This window comes from Myotis lucifugus, unplaced genomic scaffold (assembly GCF_000147115.1).
Source record: "Myotis lucifugus unplaced genomic scaffold, Myoluc2.0 scaffold_6, whole genome shotgun sequence".
NCBI lineage: Eukaryota > Metazoa > Chordata > Mammalia > Chiroptera > Vespertilionidae > Myotis > Myotis lucifugus.
Window position 1 is genome coordinate 12,911,888 of NW_005871054.1, and position 19,179 is coordinate 12,931,066.

Sequence of the window (19,179 nt, forward strand, 5' to 3'; positions counted from 1 at the left end):
TGTATAGGAACACAACTGATTTTGTATATTGATTTTGAATCTTGCAACTGCTGAATTTGTTTATTAGTTCTAGCATTTTATTTTTGTGGAATTGTTAGGGTTTTCTAGATATAACATCATGTCAGCTAGGAATAGAAATAATTTTACTTTTTTCTTTTTAATTTCGACGCCTTTTATTTCTTTCTCTTGCCTAATTGCTATAGCAAGGACTTTTAATACCTTGTTAATAGAAGTGGTAAGAGTGGCATCCTCGCTTTGTTCTTGATCTTAGAGGGAAAAACTTTTATTTTTTCATTGTTGAGTGTGATGTTATTTCCTTTTACTCCTAGTTTGTTACTTGGTTTTTATTATGAAAGGGTATTGAATTTTCTCAAATTCTTTTTCTACATCTATTGAGATGGTCATGTAATTTTATCCTTCATTCTGTTAATGTGGTGTATCACATTGATTGTTATGTGTATGCTGAACCATCCCTGCATCCCAGGGATAAATCCTACTTGTTCCTGGTGTATGAACCTTTTAATGTGCTGTTGAATTTGATTTACTAGTATTTTGTTGAGGATTTCCACATCTGTGTTCATCAGGGGTATTGTCTTGTAGTTTTCTTGTAGTGTCTTTGTTTGACTTTGGTGTTAAGGTAATGTAGGCCTCATAAAATATATTTGAAAGCATTTTCTCCTCTTCATTTTTTCGGGGGGGGGGCGGGGGAGGAAGAGTTTGAGAGGGATTGGCATTAATTTTTAGTTTTAGTAGAATTCTCCAATGAAGTCACCTGGTCCTGGGCTTTTGTTTGTTGGGAGGTTTTTTGTTGTTTTGTTTGTTTTTGTTTTTTAATTACTGATTTAATCTCCTTACTAGTTATAGCTATGTTCAGATTTTCTATTTCTTCATGTCTATTTCTTCAGTCATGGTAGATTGTATGTTTGTAGGAATCTACCCATTTCTTCTAGGTTTTCCAATTTGTTGGCATATAATTGTTCATAGTAGTATCTTGTGATTCTTTTTGTTTCTGTGGCATAAATAGTAATGCTTTTTTGTGTATTGAACCATCACTGCCTAGAAAACTTCTGGACTAGGTCTGTCCTAATTGTCTCATTATTATTTGATGACAAAAGGTGGTAAGCATAATAAAGAGAGAACTCTAGGAACCCAGGTTCAAGTCTTTCTTCTTCTGAGGAATGACCTCGGGCAGGTGGCTTTCCCTCTTTAGGCCTCAGTTTCCTCATCTGTGAAATGAGCAGCCGATAGATGGTCTCCAGGATTTTTTCCTTTGGATGTTGACTCTCTCCTTCCTCCCCTCATGCACTCCACAGCTAAGGAAGTGGAACTCCTAAAACTCTGCCCTAATCAAAGGAACCAGAGGGTCTGCCAGCTCTCCCTCCACCTCCCTTTCCAGGAGCAGCCATGGCCGACGTGCAGAAGCGCATTAAGCACATGATGGCTTTCATTGAGCAGGAAGCCATCGAGAAGGCAGAACAAATAGATATCAAGGCTGAGGAAGAATTCAACATCGAGAAAGGACGCCTTGTGCAAACCCAACGACTGAAGATTATGGAGTATTATGAGAAAAAGGAAAAGCAGATAGAGCAGCAGAAGAAAATCCAGATGTCCATCATGAGGAGTCAAGCAAGGCTGAATTTCCTGAAAGCCCAAAATGACCTCGTCTCAGAGTTGCTAAGTGAAGCAAAGCTGAGACTCATCAGGATTGTGGCAAACCAAGAATTCTACCAGAAGATGTTGTATAAACTGGTGCTACAAGGTCTGTTCCGACTGCTGGAGCCTGAGGTGATTATACGCTGCAGGCCACAGGACCACCATTTGGTTGAGGATGCAGTGAAAAAAGCCATCACTCAATACAAGACAGTCTCCCAAAAAAGTGTGAATGTCCACCTTGATCTAGAGGTGCACCTGCCTATGAATGCAGCGGGAGGTGTGGAGGTCTACAGTAGCACCCAGAAAATAAAGGTTTCCAATACTCTAGAGAGTCGACTGGATCTCTTAGCCCATCAAAAGATGCCAGAAATCCGAAAGGCCTTATTTGGAGCCAATCCCAACAGGAAGTTTTTAATATAAACCTCTGGGAAATGAAGCTCATGTTGAACTTCTGAGCCATAAAAGCATGTTATTAAGGCAAAGAAAACTAGTCATGTTTCCTCTTCTTTGTTGCTCTGATATCATTCTATCTTCTTTTAAGAAATACCCTTTGAATAGCTAAAGGCATTCTACTTTGGAATAAAGCCGGACTTAATGCTTAGAAATCTAATTCCAGTTCATCCATCCATACCACAGCTTCTGCTCAGCTCTGCAGTCTGGTTGAAGGGAGTAAAGACAAGATGTCTGTTCTTTAGCTCATCCTCATGGTGAGATGTGAGTGGTATTTTTGGCTTATGGGTCTGAGTGCTCTAAATTTCTTTAGTATGTATGTGAAGAACGTTTTCCTTCTTTTGTTTCAACAGCCTGTACTTACGTTGTTTAAAGAGATTTAGAGATCTTCCTCTTGTGTACAGGGTCAACTCCATGGGCATATGTGACCAGTGCAGTCACTCACACAGGGCTCCCTGCCCAAAACAGTTCAGTGCTTGGGGTTTAATGTTCTGTAACCACTGCCTTGAAATTCTGTTTAAAAATTTTTTTTAAAATTTTATTGATTTCAAAGAGGAAGGGAGAGGGAGAGAGAGATAGAAATGTCAGTGATGAGAGAGAATCATTGATCAGCTGCCTCCTGCACACCCCACACTGGGGATCGAGCCCGCAACCCAGGCATGTGCCCTGACCAGGAATCGAACCGTGACCTTCTGGTTCATAGGTTGATGCTTAACCATTGAGCCATGCCAGCCAGGCCTGAAATTCTTAATTTAACTTTGAATGTGTGTTTTGTAAGTGAAGCCCCATGTGGCTTCAGAGCATGAACTATTGCTTGGAGCCTTGGCTCACACATGGTGCCAACTCCCAAAGCCTACCCATCTCCCTCGGATGGGTTCTTAGCCACCACTTCCCAGCTTCCTGTGTCCCAGCCTTCCTCTTCCTCACCCAGTAATATTGCTGCCCTCTGCCACTGGTGAGGGCCTGGTGTGCATGCAGGGAGGGTCAGAGGGGGGTGTACATGCTCTGCAGGGTCTTATGACTGGGCATAATAGTGGCCATCAGCACCCTGGCTGGCAGCTCCATTCAGCAGGTGACTCAATGAAGGTGAGCATCTCGCCCACCAGATACTGAGCACATCCTGGTGTAGAGGTTTAAAGACCCTGGGTTCACATGTCTGCTGTGGGTTGGGTCAGCCAGCCTGCTGTAATGGCAGATGCTGTAATGGCAGGACTTCCCTGACCCCAGCCAGCACATAGCACATAGATCTGTGGGAAAGAAGACACAGCAGTGTCAAGCTACTGGGCCTGAGTCTCAGGGCGGGAACTTCAGGAGCTTATGAGGGTCTGTACTTGCCCTTCCAAGTATCCCCATGACCGACAGAGTTCCCATCAAACAGCTCAGTCAGTGCCTGAGGAGACTTGGGGTCATCTCTTCCCGCCAGCTTGATGGATATTCTGGGAGAAGCCAAGAAATACACACTGTAGGTTTGGTGACTCTCCATTTGGGCATGGCACAATATGAAGATAAATAATAAAATTCATGCTTATGATTTAAACTTTTAATTTTTATTCCCTTAGTCATTAACATTGTAAATAAAAACTATGACAAATCAAAAGAGAGACTGCAGAAACAAGGAAAAAGCTTTATAGTTTAGTCCCTCTCCTTGTACTTTTTGAACAAAGGACACCACATTTTCACTTTGCATTGGGCCCTGTAAATAATGTGGCCAGTTCTGCATGGTATGGTGATTTAGAGTCTAATGTATTAAACTCTAAAGTTAGAGTTTAATTTATATATTAAAATCAAAGATTTTTAAAGAGGAAAAACCCCAAGTAACTGCCAACAGCAAAGGTTGGTTTGTGCTGTAAGGACTGTATAAGGTACAGAAATTTAGGGACAGGTTATTGCTCAACAGGGTGCCTCCCAGAACCAAAGGACAGGACTCTATCATGGTCTCAGGAGAGGGCTGGACGTGGGGCTCAGAAAGCCATCCGAAATTCCCTGCGTGGCCACTTCATTTTCTTACTTTAAGGAGTGACTTTCTCTATTGTGCAGTTTAAATGATGGAATAAGCATGCCCCACAAAGTTTACATTCCCAATTTTACATGTTGTGGTTCCAGAAACAAATGTGCTTCTCTTGGAGTTTGTTCCACTTTCCTGAGTCCCTTTGGCCCAGCTCAGATCAGATGTCCTCCTATGGTCCAGTTGGTATTCAGTTCTCAGAGAAAAGGGGGTCTTTGTCAGCTAGACAGAGTCTCCAAAGGGTATCTCCCATGTGGGCCCTTGCGAGTTACAAATCTCTCATTCAATAAACGTTTTCTGAATGCCAATAAAGAGCTAGCGAGGCCCTGTGCTAGGTGCTGGGGGGCAAAGAATGCGATCTGGTCCTGTCCTTTCACTAGTCACAGACACACAAACATTATCATGAGGATCATGATAATGATACAACGTGGAAAGGCCAGCCTAGTGCTATATACAAGGAAGAGAGGGTCATAGAAAGCTTCTGGGGTATTGGCAATGGAGCCAGGGAAAGTACTCCAGGAAAAGGGGGAAAGCATATGCAAAGGCCCCAAGGAGTGAAAAAGCAAGTGGTGTTAGAGGAATGGTGTGTGGTTCATTGGGATGAGTGTGAGGGGTGAGTGGGGAGTGACCATGTTGAAGCTGGGAAGGCACAGGAAGCTTGATGAGGTGGTGCTGCATGCCCTGCTTAGGAGTTACACTGATTCTGGTGGGGTGGGGGGGAGGGGGAGTGAAGGGTCATTGAAGGACTTTAGATAAGAATGAAATCATGGAAACTGGACTTCTCAAAGATTATTTTAGTGTCACTGTATGTGGAAGGCACATTGGAGGGAGGGAGAGACTGGAGGTAGAAGCCCCATTAGGAACAATCTATCAGCCCAAGTGAGAGATGATAAATACCCTACCAGCTCTTGTGTGAGGTCATCAAATTCATTGATACATAGACTGGAAGAGATTAGAATCAGTGACCTGTATGTCCTATCCACTCCCGCCTCTACTCCTCCTACCTGTCCAGGCCCTGAGGCTTTCCATCACAGTTTCACACTGTCTTACAATTTTTTATCAGGGTTTCCCTACTCTCAGAGACTTCTGCCTTCTCTCCTCCCACCTTCTCTCCTCCCACCTTCTCTCCTCCTGCCTTCTCTCCTCCCACCTTCTCTCCTCCTGCCTTCTCTCTTTCCACCTTCTCTCTTCCTGCCTTCTCTCCTGACTTCTCTCCTAGTCATCTTTCCAGGCCCAGCATAGCAGTCCCTTCCCAGCTGACCCAGCCTCCAGCTGCTGCTCCTTCTGACACCTGGAACCCCATTTCCTGATGTCACCCAGGAGTGTCTGGACCCCATTGGCCTACCCCAGCTCTGGCCCCCTAAACTGGCTCCCATCCATTACTCGGGCGTGACATTAATTCATCTCCAAAAAAATAGTCAGGTTTTATGAAAAGTTTAGTGCCTGTGGGGCAACATTTCCCTTAAGTCCCATTTAAATATCTGTTTCCCCCCAATTTTCTCTCTCCCAAAGCTGCCAGACACTCTCTCTTTCCCCTCAACCTTCTTCTTCTCAGCCCTCTCAACCCATGGGCTCCAGTCTCCTCCCTCATAATGGCCCCTCAGCAAAACATAGGCTGGTGGCCCACCACGCCTGGCAGCCTACAGTCCCGGCTGCAAGGACAGCAGCTCCATCGAGTACTTCACCTTCATTTACTAGGAGCCTCTGTTTCCACTTGTCCCACCTTCCTAGACTCAGTTCCCCGTGGGCAGGGACAGTGTGTCTTCTTCCTTCTCTGCATTCCCTGCTGCCTCATTATTTCAGTTGGATGTGCACGTCGTAGGTTCTGAACAGACATTTCTGACTGCTATGTCCTTCTTTCCCGCCTGGCTCTGCTTCCTGAATGGAGGCCTCCGGAGTCTCTCTCCTCTTCAGCCCCTAGATTGTGCCACAGAAAGGGGCAAGGATGGGAGATGGGGGCAGAGGTAGGGAGAATGAGGGCCTGCACTGTAGTCCAGGGATGGTGCTTGACAAGAAAACCCTTCTCTTCTGCTCCCTGGGGAAGGCTGTGGATGGGCGGAGCCTGGATACTGTGCCCCTACCTCACATCATCAGGGTTTGGTTACCTCCTGGGCAAACCTGGGACCCTAGTGCATCTCTCCCTCCCTCGGAAATACATGGGGGAGGAGGTTTGCTTTGGGCCTGGGTGCAAAGTTAGAGGCTGGGTCATCCTTAGGGGCCTCAGCCATGGGAGGCGAACCTTAGCCTTTACCTTTCTGTAGCCCCAGCGCTAGCCTTGGCCATCTGGTGGGCTGTTTGTCACCATTCTGATAGCTGCACTCCCATAGGGGTCTCTGCTTTAGAAATGCATGCACTGGCACTTGTTAGTTGGCTGGTACAAATGTACAGGCATCCTTTTTAAAAAAAATGATGTATTATTGAAAGTAGTACATGTGTCTCCCCCCCCCCCATTGACCCCTTCTCGCCCACCTTCCCACCCCAAGCCTTTACCACCCTATTGTCTGTGTTTATGGGTTATGCATATATGCATACAAGTTCTTTGGTTGATCTCTTCCCACCCGCCTTGTTAACTGTCCTATCCTCAAGAAGGCGCCTTTCTCCTTTTAGCTCCTCAATCCTCGTGAGCAAACTGTTACAACCACAGGCAGGCCCAACCCTCCCCACCCCTTTCCTCATTAACACTTCCTCCTGAGGTGCAAGGGAAGCTGTTTGCTGCAGATGCAGACAGAGGCTGTGCTGAGTTAGGGCAAGGCTGCTTTGGTAGGCTCACTCCCTGCTGGGGGAGGGCTGGAGGGTCTGAAACACAGCCAGCCAGGCCCTGCCCCTCACGGAGGCCTCCACCCCAGGAATCTTGTTGGCAGGGGTGACTGGTGGAGGAAGAGTACAGAGTTCTGATTTTGAGCTGCCTGGAGAGCCAGAAGCAAAGGGGATGCCTTGAGCATGGACTGCAAGCTCAGAGAAGGCAGGGAGAGCAGACCGGCAGAACAGAAAATGCCGCAGGGCTTCCTCTCTGTCTCTGGGGTCCCAGGATCCTGGAAGTGGGTCAGCAGATCTACTCTAGGCCAATCATCCCCCCCTCCCCCCCACCTCTGGGGAGCAAGTGCAGCTCCTCACTGAGCTCTCCAGGGAAAAATTGGCTCAAGTCTGCCCCTTGCTATGCTTTGCTCTGTTTCTGTCCCTATATCCTTCTAAATCATTACCTCATCCTGAAATCACACCTGTTATTGAAGGTACTGGGAAAGGATCGCGTCCATCCCACCTTTCTAAACTGTTCTAAAGCACGATAAACCTGCACGCTCTCGTGGTGCCCAATGCTTTCCTGCCCTATCTCCCAGCTCACCCACCCCGTGGCCTTTTCCTGCAGGTCAGCGGCCCTTTATGGGGAGGCAGGCTACTCCACTCTCTCTGCAGACACAGCGAAAGAATCTCCAAATCGGAGAGACAGTCCTGGCAGACTCCTGGCCCAGTCACCACACCCGCCCACACACACTTGGCGTGATAGAACTGAGCACATTCTTTTGTCACTGGGAGATAAGCCCATACAGGGAGATGTGTTAATCATCCTGGTGGCTACAAATCTGAGTGGATTCATGTCCCAGAGGTTCCAGAATGTTTAGACCTTGAAGGAATCTTGAGAGCCAAAGGTTCATTTGAATCTGAAACTCAGAAGAAGCAAGGACACTGTTCAAGGTCATAATCAGCTAAGACACTTGGGACTGCAAAGAAAAAACCTGGAAAGACCATGTTGTTGTCATTCATTTTATGAAAAAGTTACCATATAGAAGCTCCAGAACTTCGACTCCCTGCAGGTCAGATATGGAGCAAATACATGGCCATAGGTGGATCCTCAGAGAATCCTTCCTTTCTCTTTCTGGGTTGTTCTGGCCTCAGGGCTCGGTCGTAATGAAGGCCCACAGAGAAGGAGTACCAGTGGGTGACTGCACGAGGGATGTGACTTGAGGGAGCCCAGGAAAAGACTGGGACCTTGTGGGAGGTCAGGGCACAGGGGGCATGTTGGGGAGCAGAGTGGGTAGGAAGGTGGCACAGTACCTAGCCCAGAGCTGGCACAGAGCAGGTGCTAATGGAGCTCTGTGAAAGGGAGGAGGGGAGGGAGAAAGGGAGGGAGGAGGGGAGAAAGCGGAAGCAAGACGCCCTGGGCTCCATTGAAGGAAGGGGAACAATAAAGAGTTTGAAGAGTCTTGTCTTTTCTGGTTTGGCGTGTGAGCCCCGGGTTTTCACTTGGATAAATTCCAATCAGCAGCTCTCTCGTTCATTTATTCATTCATTCACTCCACAAATATTTATTGAGTGGTTACCAAATGTCAGGTGTTCTGCCAGGCTTTACATCCCTTGCAGTGAACAGGACAATTAAGGCCCCAGCTTTCCGAAAGGAACATTCTAATGTGACTCATGGGATGGGGGTACGGGGAGGCGTCAGGACTGAGAAGAGGACACCAAACAAGTGGACAACTGGTGATTTCAGGTTGATCTCAGTGCAGGGCTCTGGGCAGTGAGGCCTTCCCTGACCCCTGCTCAAGTAGGGCCCCCATGCACCTAACGCCCGAGAAGGAGCTGGCTATGCAAACAGCAGAGGAGGAGGCTGGGAGTGGGGAGAAAGGAAGGGCATTCTGAGCAGAGGGAACCACAAATTAAGGCACCGAGGCAGAAAAAGCAATGCCAGTTTGAGGAGCAGAGAGGAGGCCGGTGGAGCTTCACTCAGTGAGTGAAGGGGAGAGGGGAGGGAAGGGGGAGGGTCTTGTGAATGGCACACGACGAATTCAGGTTTATTCTAAGTACAGTGGAAAGCCGTTGAGGACTTGCAAGCATGAAAGGGGCATGCCTTCATTTTATTGTGTGAAATGTACCAGCTTCTCTGTTAGGTTTCTAATATAACACTTGCCCCTCCCCTTCTTGGCACAAAGGAAACCACACTGACCCCACAGAAATATCAAAGCAAGTCAGCCAGTCATCAGCCAGCTCAGACCAATGCACAGGTATTTTTATAGGTAACACTTTATATTCCCCCTGAAAAGCCCCCTGTAAGTAGCATTTGGGGCCAATGCCATTCCTTTTCTTACAGAAAGTACCATTAAGTTCACTTTATCTTCAGTAGCAGGAGCTGCTAGCGTTCAAGGTACTCCATGGTTTCCACTTCAAGGTGGGAACAAACACTTAAACGCACTAATGACAAGCATCACCCCATCAAGCACTGCCACCTCCGTTTCTCCTCCTTAGGGGCCCACCCAGCCATTGGGATTGGTAAACGTGGGCTCAGCCCCACGTCTGAACTTCCTGTGACATTACTGCATCTATGGGATCTTCGGGTTTCTCTGAGCTCTTTACAGCAGGTCCCTCTTTTTGGTCCACTCAAGTCCCGACTCTTCTGACTCCTCCTGCCTTCTGGAACCTTCCCCCACCTGGCTCTGGAATTCTTGGACTTGGACACATCTTTGGACTCTCAGCCCATTGGTTTGTTTCATGTGTTTTGGAGTTTGGGCTTATTTCCCCAGAGGGGGAGCTGCTTCTTTGCCCGTGACTTCCCAGGTTTTTTCCACCTTGAACTATATGGTCACTTGACCCCCAAGTGAAGTGGAATCAGAGATTGGGTACTGGCTCTGACCCCATGTGAACAGAGAGATGGGGTAAGCAGGAATGGCAATAGGTGTGTTGAACAGATGACAGAGCCTCGTTCTATGGAGTCATCGCCTGGCCTTTGATTCCCTAGGGCTTTGGATTAGGCTCACTTCTACTCTCTCTAACTGTTGTGTGAACCTGGCAAATCCCACATTGTTAAATAAGGGACCAGGGCCCAATGGCCATGTTCTCTGGGGCACTTCAGCTTCCCAGGTCCCCACTGCTAGCTTCACCCATGGTTGTTGACCTTTGACCTCTTCTGATCTCTCTTCCCAGGTTTGCTTCTCTGGTGCCCACCTGGTTTGCAACTGGCCTTTGACATATGCTGGCCTATGGGGTCACAGTTCCTCTTCTGAGGGCTGTGAGCAGGACTGTACCCCCAGGGAAGTGGGGAAGGACAAACTGCAAATCTACTGACCTTCTCTTCATCCAAGGGCAAGGCATGTTCTCTGGGAGACTGTTTTGGGGACAAGGCAGGCTGTGTGTGTGGGTGTGGGTGGATGGGTTTGGAGGGTGGATGGAGAAAGCCTTAGGCGTTCCCACTCTGAAGACAAAGAGCATAAATCGGGCATGCTTCCTGCTTCCAGGCTCTGACCCACTGGAGAGAATCCACACTTGCATCTCAGAGTTTGGGGTCTTAATATCTGTAGCTTGTGTTCTTCAGGCAGTGCCATGCAGCCCTTTACAGAGGATGGGTGTGGTTTATCAGCCACCTGGGGTGGGAGATTCTAGTCCCAGGGTTGCCACTTATTTGCTAGTTTTCTCCAAGAAACTCACCTTCTCTTTGCCTTACCTTTCTTATCAGTAAAATGGAAGAGTAAAGGCCTGTTCTCTTTGGGGTGTTTTGGCAATGAAATGAGATAAAACAGAAAGGAAAAAATAGATTCCCATGTGTTTCATGCTAATTTTGATTACTGAACCTTAACTCAATGAAAATATTTTTATTGTTATACAAGAAATAGGAAAACATTATAGAAGTTTTAAAAGTTTTAAAAATCCTGATACAGTTACCCTTTTCTATTTTCTTTCAGATTTCACAGTGATATCCTCAAATAATTATGCATAATATGCCTACCATTTTATACTGTGATCTTTCACATAGTGATACTTGATCTTTGGTAGCTTCATTTTCCATGCCTGCAAATTATTGTACCTGTCATCTATAATAATAAAAATGTAATATTAGACCAGATGTCCTTCCGGACGTCCTTCCTTCTGGACAAAGCCGCAGTAAGGGCCGAGGCAGAGGCGGCAGAGGCCCCTGCACGAATTTTGTGCATTCGGCTTCTAGTGTTTTATAATTTATTTAACCATTCAAACAGTAACTGACATTTGAGCTACTTTCAAATTTTCATTATAATAAATGATATTGTGATTGGCACATGGCTTTTTAGTGGAATTTATCTATACACTAGAGGCCCAGTGCACAAAATTCATGCACTGGGGAGGGGGGGCTCCCTCAGCTCAGCCTGCACCCTCTCGCAGTCCGGGACCCCTCAGGGGATGTCCACCTGCCGGCTTATCTATATATAACGTTTTGCCTATTTGTTAACACACACACATTGTAGAAAAATTTGAAGATCCAGAAGAGTTTAAAGAAAATTTATCTCACTGGTAATTGTACCACTGGGGGTACCATCAAGGAAATGTGGAGTCTGTTCTATTTGTTTCTTTACATATGTTGTGTGTAGGAGCACACATGTGGATACACATTATTGACCTGATGGTGTGTATGTACCGTGTTGCATCCTGATCTCTACAAGTTACTATTGTGTCAGGCAGCTGAGAGCATGGGAGTTAAGAGACTGGACTCTAGATTCAGATACTCTGACTTCAAATGCTGCCCCTGCCACTTACTCAGTTAAGCCCTCTGAATAAACTCTAAACCTCAATTTTCATACTTTATTAGCTAGCTAACCTGAGGAAGTTCCTTTTTCTAGGCCAGTTTTTAAAAGCATAATAATAGTATCTGTCTCCTGAGGTTGTAAGACTCAATCCATATCAAGCATTTAGCAAAAACATCTGGCACATAAGTCAATGCTCAACAAATACTCCCCATGGCCATTTTTTCATGCATTTTCCATGACATGAAAATGTCTTGGAAATCACTATTTATAATGACCGCCCAATATTATATTGCTTATTTATACTGTAACCTAGTCAATTTCATCATATATGCATATTTTTAGTTTCAATAACAAGGCATGGATTTTATGCACCTAAACCTTTGCCTCAGTTTGGATTATTTCCACAGGCAGGCATCCTGGATGGAATTAATGGGTTAAGGAGTATGACGATTTTAAAAAGGCTCTTTAATGCTTATGCCAAGTTGCGTTGGCAGAAAAGATTTTAAAGAGCCCGGGGCTTAAACATGGTTTTCAAACTGCGGCAGCAAGAAGTGCAATCGTGGACTTTTTTTTTCTCTCCCCTTCTATCTTTCTTTCCCAGATCTTAAGTTGTAGCCAGAACCTTCAGGGTCCTAGACTTTTGAGACGGTCCCTTGATGTGAAAGGGGCCAGTGCTCGCTCTGGAGAGGGAGGAGGGAGAGATACTAGTTTGAATGTCACAAGCCCAGACAGTCTCTGTAATTGTACCACAGTTGACAGTGCAGCAGCGGTCACGTGACCTGAGCATGACCTCATAGCTCCCGGCTCCGCCGCGCGCCCCGCCTTCCCTCCTCCCCCCTCCGCCAGCGGACCCAGCGCGCGGCAGGAGGGGGAGGGCGGGTTCGTCACTCCCAGCTAGCAAGTGACCTAAAGGAGGCCTGGGAATTAGGTAACTGTCCTTGGTTTCCTGGGCGAAGAAGAAGGGGGACGCTAGGATGCCCAGACCTCTGTGATCACTCGTCAGCGAGAAAATGTAACAGCACGATTAGCAAGTATTTGCTGAACGCATCTGGGTATCCAGTTCTGGCTGCAAGCCAGGCTTGGGGCCAGACTGCAAATTTCATCTCGCTCAATTCTTATTAATCCACATCCTTCTTACTGCTGAGGAGAGAGACTTGGAAGCACAGATGAGAAAACTTAAGGCCTAGCTGGGGAGTGAGGACGAGCCCAAAGCAACAGAAAATGGGAGGAAACAGTGGGTGCCACCACGAGGCTGGGGGTGGGGGTGGGGTGGGGGCACTGAAAGTTTCTGGAAGAAAGGAAGGGTTGAGGCCGCGTGGGAAAAAGTATGATGGGGCATTTGTAGTAGAGAGCATGGGGTTTTAGAGGAAAGCTTAGAATAAAGCAAGAAAACAAAGATCCTATTGATAGGATGAAGTGGGCACCAGTGAGAGTCCTACTTCCCCTTTGAGGGTGCCCACAGGTCCCCCAGGATTTAGGGAAGGCTGTTGATTGCTTTCATTGCAGGCACACTCTACTCGCAGGCAAGAGCCAGACTGATGACCCAGGTGTTTTAAACGTTTTTCTTGCACCCTCCTATGTATCTGCACATTTTTAGAAGCAAACATTCAAAAATTCTTCACAGTATAAATACTTACATAGGGTGTGCCTTCTGATGTATGCAAATATTGACTTTTTAAAATAAAACTGGTTTAGTACTCTGAAAAACGTTTCTAAATGAAATACTATAGGATTGGATACCTCCATCATCCTTTTAAAAAATACATGAAGTTCGTCCTTAAATGTGGACAACATTTCATCTTTCTCTTTTCCTCCTTGAACTTATACCTCCCCTACAGAACTTTATCCTAACATGTTTTATGATTGAATGTCTTTTATGTATCACCTCATCATATTTCTCTCCAACAAAGCTGTGTATATAAAATGATTTTATTTTTTAAATTTCCTGTGACCATAGACTCTAAATGTTAGGGAACATTTTGTCTGGATTTGTACCATGACAACTAGTACACAATTAATCAAAACAAATGCTATTAGAAAATTTAATAGATACTAAGGAAGCATAAAAAATAAAGCTTAATTGGAAACGCATCTCTTAATGAGATGAAGCTATTTTTTCCCCCTACACTAATTAGTTCATATATCCTTGGATGACTGTTACTCATTGCTAGAAGGGGTTAGGGTTCAGCATTCTATTTCTGATGTGGTGTGTGTGTGTGTGTGTGTGTGTGTGTGTGTTTTGTGTTTTTTTGTTTTGTTTTTAATAGATACAAGAGCTGAGCTCAGAAACCGTTTCACATACATAAGTACAAAGGCATGAAAGGAATTTTGTTACAACAATGTCTCTCAATTTTACGAACTCCTTTTGAGCTGTATGCCAAAGATCACATGAGTGAATCATCAAAAATCTTATCAGTCAACAAGTGGAATAGGTTCTCCTTCATTTTGAATTAAAGGAGAAAATCAGAGGCTAGTTGATGTGCCCAGTTATTAGTCTCTCCTCTTTTTCAACATGGATACCAGGATTTAGATTGTCCCCTTCTGGCACTGTGCCTTTCTCTCCACATCAATGCACATGGTAAGATTTGGGATGAGTAAGAAGTGTGCCTTTCTTTGGGGAAGTGGGAGGAAGGTGATCATGAGAAACAGCAGGAACCCTCGTCCGAGAGGTCAGACAGGACACCTGAATGAGAGAGTGCTTGTGGAAGTGGAGGGCTTGTGTGAGGCCTTTAAAAAGACCCTTTGGAGCGTCTTCATGTATCCCCAAGAGCATCTGAACCTTAGTTTGATTTGGCCCATTGCTGGATTGATGAACAAAGGAAGGGAAGGTAATGGGGTGAGGGGTTCCTACAGGTTCTGAAGGTCTAGTGGTAGGAGGGAAGGTGCTCTACGTAGAGGGGACCTCCCTGGGGGTAGCCACCTCTCTGTAGGGCCTCTGCTGAGGTGGCAGAGGAACAGTAACCTGAATCCTAGGTACACTGGATGTTGTCTGCCTCCTGATCCAGATTCTTCTCTCAGAGCCTTCCTCCTCCTTTTGGTTCAACCTGCTTTGAGCTCTTGAATGAACTTCCTTCTCATGCTTCCATGTGGGGGGTCTCTGCACAGCAGGGTGGGTAACCATAGACCAGGTAGAGTGGAAAGGAACATAGTGGGACCAACGAGGGCCAGAGAAAGCTAGAGCCTCCATCAGACCCAACAGAGAACTGGCTTCTTTGCTGGCCTGCGTCTCCTCTCCATCCCAAGTCGTGCTCACTCATGAGGCTTTGGCTGGCCTCTGTGATGCCTTTGTGTCCTTAGGAAAGGTCTTATCTGGGCAGATGCAGCACCATGAGCCTATGAGGTGGAGAGCACAAGACACCTTTGTACGAAGAAAAAGGCTCCCTTTCCTCTGGACAGACACAGCTTAGTGCATGGGGCATGGCTTGGCCAGGGAGGGTGGGCTGCATTTCAGCTCGCACTTGTCCCCTCATCTGGGCACCTTTGCGCATTGCACACTTGCACGACCATGTTGGATATGCTGCTGGTTCCCGCCTCTCTGCCTTTGAGCTCACTGTTCCCCTATGTGGAGTGTTGGCCTTCTAGCTAGTTTAGCCAGTCTTACCCATGCTTGGAGGCCCAGTTCAGATGCTGCCTCCTCTGTCAGGAACCAGGCTCCTTCCCGGACAGTCATCTCCCCCTCCCCAGGCTTCCTGCAGGACTGTCAATCTATACACATTAATTACACTGAGAATGGTGGGGAGTTACACTAGAGCAGTGGTTCTCAGGGAGCAATTTTCACCCACAGAGGATGATTGGCAGTGTCTGGAGACATTGTTTGTTGTCACAACTAAGGCAGGGAGCTTGACACTGGTATCTAGTGGGTAGAGGCCAGAGATGCTGCTAAACATCCTACAATGCACAGGACAGCTCCCCTTCCCACCCCAAGTGAAGAATTATCTGCCCCAAAATGTCAGTAGTGTCAAGGAGAAACTCTGGATGAGATGATCTCTAGACTTGAAAAGACTTTATGTCACACCCTAAATAATATTTTGAATTTGTTTTTTTACAATGTGTTATTTATTTATTTATTTATTTATTTATTTATTTATTTATTTTTAATCCTCCCTCGGGGATATTTTTCCATTGATTTTCTAGATAGAGTGGGAGAGAAAGGGAAAGACAGAGAGGAATATCAATGTGAGAGAAACACATCGATTGATTGCCTCCTGCATGAGCCCTGACCAGGGCCCCGGGCCTGGGAGGAGCCTGCAACCGAGATACGTGCCCTTGACCAGAATCAAACCCGGGACCCTTTGGTCCGCAGGCCCACGCTCTATCCACTGAGCCAAACTGGGTAGGGCTACAATGTGTTTTAACGGCTTCAGTGTCAGTGGTACTTCCTCAACCAGATGGTGAATTCTTGGAGGACAGAGACCATGCCTGAAGGGCACCAGCACCAGATCCCCCCGGGTTTTGGGCTGTCAGGAAGATGTAGAAGATGCTCTCAGAGTTTACTTATGAGCTTCTGCTAGAATTTCTTGCCAACTGGACTCTATTACATTATATCTTAACAAACCATGATAAAACAAAAAGAGAGCCACAAAACTCCTTAGTATGGCTTATACAACCACCCCCATTTTCAGCCCACACCTCACTACATGCCTAAGCCCTGGGCTCAGCTGAGAAAATGTTGAGAGAGATCATTAAACTTCAAGGTTGTGGGCAGGCATGTGTCAGCTTTCTCTTTAGCCTGGAGCAAGGAATCCATGAACAATGTTTCCTAAAGCCATAAATGCAGCCTAGAAAAATCCCACACAGGATTCAGTAGAAAGAAAAGCTCTGATAGATTTCTCAAATGCAGCATCTCCCAGCAGGTCAGATGTTTGTATTTGTGGGGGTCCACAAACCATGTGTTTAAATAACTTTAAAGCTAGCTAACATGTTGTTCAATGTTCTAGCCTCCTATCTTGAAAAAAAAATCTTCATAATGACCCGGAAGGTCAAGTCGAATTGAGAATTTTCATACTCCTTACACCACTATGCTGGAACATGGTGATTATGGGGAGAGCTGGTCCCATACCTCCTCTGACCCTATACTCATGACACATGGCCTGCCCCTTTCTTCTCTCCCCCAGCTCTGCCTCATCCTTTGAGGGACCTGGTAAGGACATTTCAGCCTACATGTTTAAGTCCCAATCACATCTCTTGGATTCTCACCACCAATTCAGTCTCCTCTGGGGAGGGGAAGAAGGCTGCAGGCTCTAAAAACATTTACTCATACTTTATTTGCCTATTTAAAGTGTAGAACCAATGACTTTTAGTGTATTCAGAGTTGTGCAACTATCACCACAATCAATTTTAGACGATTTTATCATCCCAAAGGAAACCCTGGACCTTAGCTGTCAATTGGGAACCTTAGCTCCCAATTCCTCCAGCTCTAGGCAACCACCAATCTACTGTCTGTCTCTATAGATTTGCCATTTCGGACATTTCATATAAAAGGAGTCATAGAATAGGTGGTCTTTTGTGAGAATGAAGCATCTATTGGTTGCCTCCAACATGCCCCTTACCGGGAATGGAGCCTGTAACTCAGGCATGCAACCTGACCAGGAATCAAACCTGCCACCTTACCTTTTGGTGCACAGATGACACCTAACCAACTGAGCCACACAAGCCTGGAGAAAATATTTTTGAATTCAAGAGGTTTTTTGAGACCCAGAGGCACAGTAAGTAGGTACCCACCCAGCCCACTCATGTTTAGGATCTAAATGTCCTTGGTATAATGTCATAGTAATTTATGCACGCCAGGGATGAGCCGAGTCAGGTGGGGGGGGGGAGGGGTAAGAAAGGGGTCAGGGAGTCATAGGCAAGCCCCTGGTGGAGAGGAGAAAGCTGGCTGTAGACAGCAGCACAATATAGCTCTTCTCAGAGATCCCTCCTCACTCTTTCTCCCCCTTTCCTTATTCCTTTGTCACCATGGCAACTAATGATGCTTCCTCCTCCTGTTCCCCTCTCTGGCTGTTTCTGGTCTCTAGGCCTCATTGCTCTGTCTGACCAACTTCATAGAGCTGTTGCCAGCCTCTCTCTCTACATAACTCAGCCTGGGCACCCAGCTCTGCCCTCCACCCCAACACTACCTCCCTCCTCATTTCTGTGCTTCCAGGCCCCTTCTTCATTCCTAGTCCAGGCTCGAGCCAAATTCCTATCTTTCTTCTAGAAGTTGTATATGAAAATTAGATTTTTGCCACTCTAACTTGATTTGAAATGCATTAAGAGGTCTATCTCTCTTGAAACACCTCAAAGTGAGGCAATTTGTGAAGAGAAGAGTCCCTTACTGCTGCTTAAACCCTGGACGAGAGCGATCACATTCTATTTTTGTACTAAGCGTGTGTTCTGTTTAAAGAGATCCCCCAGCAGGTCTCTGAGTGAAACAGACTCTATCATAAGGGAAATCATATCTCAAGTTCAGAGATTGTGAGCTGGTGGCCCAGACTTTTGTTCAGTTTGGAGAGTGGCTAAGAAACTTGAACCAGCAGTTGAAAATCAGCAGGTTCACACAAAAAGATTCCATTCTTGCTGCTCTTGAAAAACTGTACATGAGGCCTGCATCCTCCCATGGTCAAGATGGGCAGGAGGGAGGTGAGTAGGGGCTGCTTTTACATTGGCTCTTCCTTTCCTGTTACTACACCAGGCCAGCGTCCCTCTTTTACCTGTTCCGTCTGGGCCCTCTGGGCATCCCAATCTGGAGAATGGGGCTTGTGTGCGTTTGCTTAGGAGAGCCATCTGAAGCTTCTCTGAAGTTAGCTTGGTATCTGAGGGCAGGTGAGCTTTTTACCACTTTACTTCTGCTTCCAGAATCTTCCAATCAAAGCACACTGATTTCAGGAACCCACTGGGGCAGCTCTGGTACCAGGGGGCTTTGTGCATGTGAGGATACAGAAATCATAAGTGAATGTTAGTGAGCGTGAACTGTAAGATTTCTCTTGGGATCCAACCACCTTCCTCTTCTTTCTTATACCTGCCTTAGTATCCTGGTCTCCAGAGAGAGCGAGCTAGGTATGGCTGATTCAAGAGGGAAGACCCCCAGGCCAGCTACAGACCCAATTACCTGACTTGAGGGGCAAAATAGAGGATGTTGGGAGGGTCCAGAGGAAGCTCTCCAGGGCTTGGAGTATGGATCTCCTGTGCACTTCTCAAAAACATGGCAGGGATATGACTCCGGTTGGGCCAGTGAGTGAGGACTTACCAGTACATCATGTCCCCTCTGAAAGGCATTTCCCTCCACAGCCTTTGATGGGAGGCAGGAAGAGAATGGGTAGAATAAAAGGGTAGGTTTTTAAGTCAAACACTTTTGAATTTGCTACTGCTAGGTGCAAGTAGAGAGACACAGAGTAGGGCTACACAATACCATTGGAAATTCAGTAACAGTACTCTTCAAAGCAGCTCTGAATCTTCATCCACAAGCCCAAATAGACATATATATTTCTCTGTTTTCTTTAAATCAACTTTCAGCTCCTTGCCACAATTGGTCTCTGCCATCTTTCAGCTGAGGAAGCCCAGGCAACTCTCTAAGTCTGCTTTCTCAGCTGCAAAGAGAGGGTGGTAATCGTG

At 46.3% G+C, this 19,179-nt stretch overlaps 1 protein-coding gene across 1 annotated transcript; it reads left to right on the forward strand.

Moving 5' to 3' along the window:
* Nucleotides 1-1,410: 1,410 nt before the first annotated feature.
* On the forward strand, nt 1,411-2,125 carry ATP6V1E2 (ATPase H+ transporting V1 subunit E2; the record flags this gene model as incomplete). The annotated part of the gene is made up of 1 exon (XM_023746107.1): nt 1,411-2,125. A coding segment is annotated over one exon (663 nt), but the record flags the coding sequence as incomplete, so codon positions are not given.
* Nucleotides 2,126-19,179: the final 17,054 nt, after the last annotated feature.